Genomic DNA, 6,341 nt, shown 5'->3' with positions numbered 1-6,341 from the left:
ACAGCAATACCAAATGTACCCTTTAACTCCATTCCAGGCCACCCAACCCCAAGTTTTCAAGCCCTTGTGCAAAGACTTGAAGGGGCTTGGATTTGGGGGCTGGCACTGTCATTTTCCTGGCCAGGAGTGAGTAGGTCATTGGGCTAAACCACGGAGAATAAGTAACCATCCTCATTTCTCACAAAAACAACTGAAAAGAAACCTAAGAAAGGTGCACAAAGCCGGGTGTGGTGGCGCACATCTGTAATCCCAGCACTCGGGAGGCTGAGGCAGGAGGATTGTTGCGAATTCAAGACCAGCCTGGGCTGCAAAGTAAGCTCAAGGCCAGCCTGAACTGCATAGCGAGACCCTGTCTCAAAAAGACAAAAAAAAAAGAAAACAAACAAACAAGAAAGGTGCACAGATCAAGTATTCCCATGCATGCACGAGCCCCCGGAAACACACCTGCAAACATTCCAGTGTGCAAACACGAGTGTATAACACACACTGTAAACTCACAAGCATCCATTTATGGATCTAACCACAGAAACATCGACACCCACTTGTACAATATGCACACATAGGAATACACACAAAACCAGTAGGAACTTAAATGCATCAATATCTGCACACTATCACATGTGTGTGTGGACATCTACCTGTCTAGCCACATTACATGCATGCAGGTACATGCATACCTACTGTACAAGACAGAAAACAGAGAGGAACAGAATGCATATATAATTTAAAAACTGGACAAAGGGGAAAAAATAATACCTCCTAGCAGAGACCTTGTTTCTTCCTCCTAATTCTTGAATGTTGGGGGACACAGTGCCTGGTCTAGAAGATCTGGCCTCTGCGTCAACAGGAAGAATCCAAACGTTTCCCTCTGGATGTCCAGGTGTGCTGCTAGTCATAGGCAGTTGCATGTGCACCTTCCTCAGTGAGGCAGAAAGCCAGGATTTGTTGGGATGTTGAGGGCTCAGTTTAGAAAGAGGCAGGCCTAAACCCACCTCCCGGGTTACCCAGGCCCAGAGCAAGACCAAGCAGCAGCCACCCTATACCGCTCGCCTAGTATTCCAGCTTCTTCTCCCCTGGCTTTACGCAGGGCTAAGCCCAGCAAGGCTCGGTGTCCCACTCCAGACCCACCGCCTGCCAGCAGCATCACTCCCCAAACGAAGAACCTGTTAAGTTCAGGATGCAGAGATCCCAAGAAGGCTCTCACCCTTATGTGTAGCACTTCCCCCCCCCCATCTCTGTCAGTCCTGAGAAGGCCCTTGTGCATTTGGAGAAGAAAAAGCTCTAGCAAATCTTGCACCCCAAAAAAAAGAAAGAAAGTAAGAAAAAAGGAAGTAGAAAGGAAAAGGAAAGGCGCAGGCAGGCACCAGGCGCAGGTTGAACAGATGGATGTCGAAGCTGGCCTGGGCCTGGCACGGTGCAGGGAGCAGCCCGGCAGCCCCTACAGTTTCCGAAGTCAGGACTGGGCTTTTCGGCCTCTGGTTTCCCTTGAGCACAATCGGGGACCAGGTGCTTTTCGCCAGACAGTCCAGTCCCGAGCCAAACCCGAATCTGAGCCACCCTGCCGCGGAACTCCTCCTTTGCCCCCCGCAGTCGCTGTGCCGAAAGGCCTGGCTGAGACGCTGGAGCCCTGTGCCTTGAGTGCGGGCGGCCAGACGGCCTGCGTGCCCGGGCCCATGCCCTTCCCGAGCCCGCAAGGAGGAGGACGGCCAGCGGCTAGTGAGCACAGTGTACACTTTATTTCAGACTACAGGTTTCTGAACATAATAAAATCTTTGGCTTGTAGCGGCGGTTCAGTCTCGCAGTCTGTGGGGTCGTATTTCTCAACGAGTTTCGGGAAAACGAAAGGGGGGCAGGACAGACAGACGGATAGATGGGTTCTGGGAGGTGGGGGAGAGGCGAGGGGCAGACACGCGAGGAAACGCACTCACGCACACAAAGAAAAGTCCCAGAGAAACGAGGGCCAGCGTGGAGGGGGGCATACCGGAGAAGCAAAAACATTCAAAAGAAAAAAGGCAACGAAAACGAAACTGGGCCGGGGGCAGCGAGGCGGGGGAGGGGGATAAAATAATTATAATAATTATAATAATTATAACAATAATAATAAAGGAGATTAATAAAAATGTCCAGCAAATAGAGATCGCTACACATATTTGTTTTCCTTACCTGAAATTAAATATATACAAGGTCGTAAGCGGTTTGGCTAGATAGAGCTTTAAGGAGTTCGCAGTTTCATCCCTTATAGTGTGAATAGAGAATAGACCATATTTTTCGATAGCACCTGTCCGAGTCTTTCTCCCTTTTCAAAACTGTTTCGTTCAAACGTGCCTGTCCATTCTGAGGATCGCTGTTTCTCTGTCTGTCTTCCCGCTCGCTCCCTCCCTCCAGGCGCAGCAGGAGGCGCAGGCGGCGACGCCGGGAGGGGTGCAGGGCGCCCCGGCAGCCGCAGCTACTCGCTCTCGTCTTTGTCCTGGACCGTGGTCGTAGAGTGGTTGTACAGTCCCTGGGCCATGAGGTGCAGCGCCAGGCCGTTCTTAATGCCCGTGGCTTTCTTGATCTTGGCGCGCTTGTTCTGGAACCAGATCTTGATCTGGGACTCGTTGAGGCTGAGCTCCTGGGCCAGGGTCTGCCGCCGCTGCTCGGTGATGTAGCGGTTAGCCTGGAACTCCGCCTTGAGTCTCTGCAGCTGCTCCGCCGTGAACGCAGTCCGCGGCCGCTTGTCCTCCTTCTCGTTCTTTTTCTTCTTCAGCTTCCTGGTGCGCGGACCTGCAGCAGCGGACAAGGCCGGGTGGGGGTGGGGACGGAGGGCAGAGGGGAGGGGATGAGAGGGCAGAAGAAGCCGTGAGAATGGCCAGCCCAGCCAAGACGGCCGCTTCCGGGGAGATTACGGAGGCCGTGCTGTGCCCCCGGCTCCCTCCTGCCAGCCAAGCCCTGGACCAAAGAGCCCCTCCATAGCTCAGGTCGCTGGGGTCTCCTCGTTACCTGGGGGGGTAGCAGCGGAGGAAAACTGGCGGGATTGAAGGTGCACCCCCCACACTATGCTGTTCTATTGTATTCGCTACAAGAGAGGCAGGGATAGACATTGCAGCGCACTTCTCCCCAGGAAGATGAGAATTCAAGGTAGAGAGAAACTTGGAGCCCCCATTTGGCCTAGCCCAGAGTTGGGGGTCAGAGGCCTGCTGTCTTCATAGCTCTGCAATAAAAAGGACTAGGGCTGGAAGGGCAGGCCCTAGGGGTATGTGCACTGCAGAGCTAACCCCCTACACACACATGTTATTTCTCCAGAAGCTACCTCAACTGGGCATCTACAATAAAACCTTGTCTGCTTGCAGCCACTGAGCCTAAAAAACAAGAGGCAGGGAAAAGGCTTTGAGAAGGTTGCCCAGCTCCAAAGAATTTGGTGTCTGCTTTCTCTGCCTACTCTTCTTTCTCTTTGGCCTAAAGGAAGCTCTTTCTAGAGCCTGCGGAAGAACAGGCCCTTACCCAGCTGCAGGCCTACCCCAAGAGCCTCGCCTTTGGGATATTCCTCTTTACCTCTTAGATGGTGTCAATAAGAAAAAGAGCCCTCCGCATTCCTCCACCGGCTGCACAGGCAGGTCCCCCTTATTTCTACCTTGAACATACGTGCTGCAATTTCAGAATTGAAACTTCTGAATAACAGACACAAACCCGACTGGCTTTCTCTGCTCTCCATGACATCTGAAAGGTGACTACATCCCCTTTCCCATCCATGAGCAAAACAGGGGCACAGGGATAGTGCTGTGACCCCAACATGTATCAGGAAAAAGCCACAAGAAGGTTCTCCACGAAGGTGAAGTCTCCTTCAAATGCTAGTCAGTTATAGGATTCAGCCTTGGAGAAGATGGGCCAGAAGCAAATCAGGGGAGGAAGCAACTCCCCCATTGGTCTATGTCTGGAAAACCCAAAACTGTCCTTCTATGCCCAGGTCCCTTGGCATGGACATGCTGGGCCTCGTCTTAGTTAAGGGAGTTTATTATGTTAAGTCCCTGTCCAGACTTTCTAAAACTGTCTGGAAAGAAGGATGTTTATAGGCATCCTCAAACCTAGCATTAGAGGAGTAAGCTGGGCAGCAGGCTCTTGGGGCAGGCCAAGCCCTGGGGTCACCAGCTATCCTATGACAAAGTCCACACCTTATAGATTGTAGTGACTAGGGTCTCAACCAGGGCCCTATGCATGCAGGAATAGAACTGGTATCCTGCCTCTCCTGGCCCACAGGAAGGAGAGGCCAGGAACAAAGACAAGGCCGGCTACAGAGCATATCTGGGTTTTAGGTTAGTAATTAGCTGAGCAGTAGAGATGGGCCAGGATATGTGCCCATTCCCAGGAAGGCCCCACTGCAACGTGTTTATCTGGGGCATGTTAGTGTGTATGTGTGCGTGTGTGTGTGTGTGTGTGTGTGTGTGTGTGCATGTGTGTATATCTGTGCACAGAGGCACGGGCACTTGTAATAAAATCGTAGCCTCCTGGCCAGCCTGAGCCCTGCAGCCTGACAGCTCAATCACTCTATCCATCAGGCGAGTCAATCAAAGCAGCTTTTCGGAGGTTCAGGGAGCCCGAAGTGTCAATAACGGAGCTCGAGATGGCGGGGGCTGATAGTACGCATCGATCTGAGCCTGGTCGGCAGCAGTACAGCAGAGACCAGCCAGAGGAAAGCAGCTGTGTGTGGCTAACTGTGCCTGGCTCCCTAACTTGGGCCAAAGCCCTACTGTCCCCACTGACCTGCCAGGCCCTACAGGCCTATGCATCCAGCAGGCCTCAGGCTCCTCTCCCTGGGCAGAGTGGCTGTCGCAGATTAGGCCAGCCCTTGGGTTCACCAAGCGCAGGGGACACATGAACAAGAGTGGAAAGCAAGCCAAGAAAAACTAGCCTGCCCTGGCAGAAATCTGCTAATTGGCAGATGTGCAGAAAGAAGGAGTCAAAGAAGGAAAAACACAAGGCCCGGAATATATGTCCCACACAGGAGAGAAGCGACAGAGGAAGCTGGGTCTCCTGTCCTTCACTCTGCTTTTGGGCCCCACCGGCTTTCTCTCCTCTCCCACTGACTGCCAGCTCAAGAGCTAAGGGCCCTGGACCTTCATCTAACTGGCAACTGCCCTTCTCTGGATACTACTCACCTGGTCTGACTGTCTTGCTACCCTGCTAGCAGACGGGGCTAGCGTTCAACAGCTCCCCTCTTCCTATGTGTTTCCATGTCTGTCTCTTATCTATGCAAGAACTCTCCCAGAAAATATGGCGATAACGGTCGTGTCTCCAAGAACACAAAACAAAGATTATTTCTCTGTCAAAAGCCTGCGCTGGTGAATACCTGCCTCTGCAGGACCAGCCCGGTGTGGTTTCACACCCTGAGCGCTAGGCCTACCTTTGCACCAGCTCTAAACATCCCTTTCCCTGGAGGAAAACTCAATGGCTAATTGTATACATTTCTTAAGAATAATAAAGGTAAAACACAAAGAAAGCCTCAGGGCTGAGAGTTCAAAAACGGAAGGATTAAGACTACAGCCTCCGGTGACAGGAGGTGTTTCCCGGCGATGGCCGCAGAGACCAGGTTCGCAGAAGTGGGGTTCACCTTCAGTGGTGGCTGAAACCAGGAGTGAGGAGGAGGAAGGAGGCATGAGAGATGCGAGCTACTGAAGCTGGGTTTGCTCTCCTCAGCGCGGTGGGTTGGAGTTCTGAAGGCCTCTGCCAAGCGGGAAGGCATAGCGAAGCCTACTTAGGTACTCACCGGAGGACGGGCGATCCGAGTATCGAGTGCAGTAGACCCAGGCGGGCCACACAAGGGGCTGCTGCGAGTCAGTTTTGACCACGGGCCCGCCGTTGGCCGAGCCCATGAGTAGGATGGCAGGGTTGCCGTGCTCCGGGTACTTGGCGCCCGGCGCTCCCGGGCTCCCCGCGCTGCCTCCACTGCCGCCGCCGCTGTCCGAGGGCTTAGACGCTGCCGCCGCCGCCGCCGCCGCCGCTGCAGCCGGGTTCCCGGCTTTGGACGCGCCCGCGCCAGCGGTGGCCGGCTGGGAGCCGTCGGGTGGGCCACAGTTCGCATCCGGGGCGCACAGGAGCGGGCCGGCTCCAGGCGCCCGCGTGCCCAGCGGGTGGACAGGGTCTCTACCTGTGCCAGTCTGGCCTCTGTCACGCTCGGCCCGGCCTCCTCCTCCTCCTGCGCCTCCTCCAGCCGCCGCCGCCACCAGGAGCTGCGGCGGCGGCTGCTCCTTTTTGCAGCCGAAATCCGGCCTCAGGATGTTGTCGATGAAAAAGTTGGTGGTGCGGTGCAGCTGGGCCGCGGGCTGCGGCTGGTGAGCAGGCGCCGCGAGATGCTGCGGCGGCGGCGG

The 6,341-nt window shown here is 54.5% G+C and overlaps 1 protein-coding gene across 1 annotated transcript; it reads right to left on the bottom strand.

The window, feature by feature from the left end:
* Positions 1-1,723: 1,723 nt before the first annotated feature.
* En1 (engrailed homeobox 1) lies at positions 1,724-6,341 on the bottom strand (the record flags this gene model as incomplete). The annotated part of the gene is made up of 2 exons (XM_005397707.1): positions 1,724-2,763; positions 5,741-6,341. Coding segments are annotated over 2 exons (918 nt in total), but the record flags the coding sequence as incomplete, so codon positions are not given.

Source organism: Chinchilla lanigera, unplaced genomic scaffold, assembly GCF_000276665.1.
Source record: "Chinchilla lanigera isolate Chin_1 unplaced genomic scaffold, ChiLan1.0 scaffold00058, whole genome shotgun sequence".
Classification (NCBI taxonomy): domain Eukaryota; kingdom Metazoa; phylum Chordata; class Mammalia; order Rodentia; family Chinchillidae; genus Chinchilla; species Chinchilla lanigera.
Note: the sequence above shows the minus strand (reverse complement) of the source record. Positions and strands in the feature narration are given on the sequence as shown.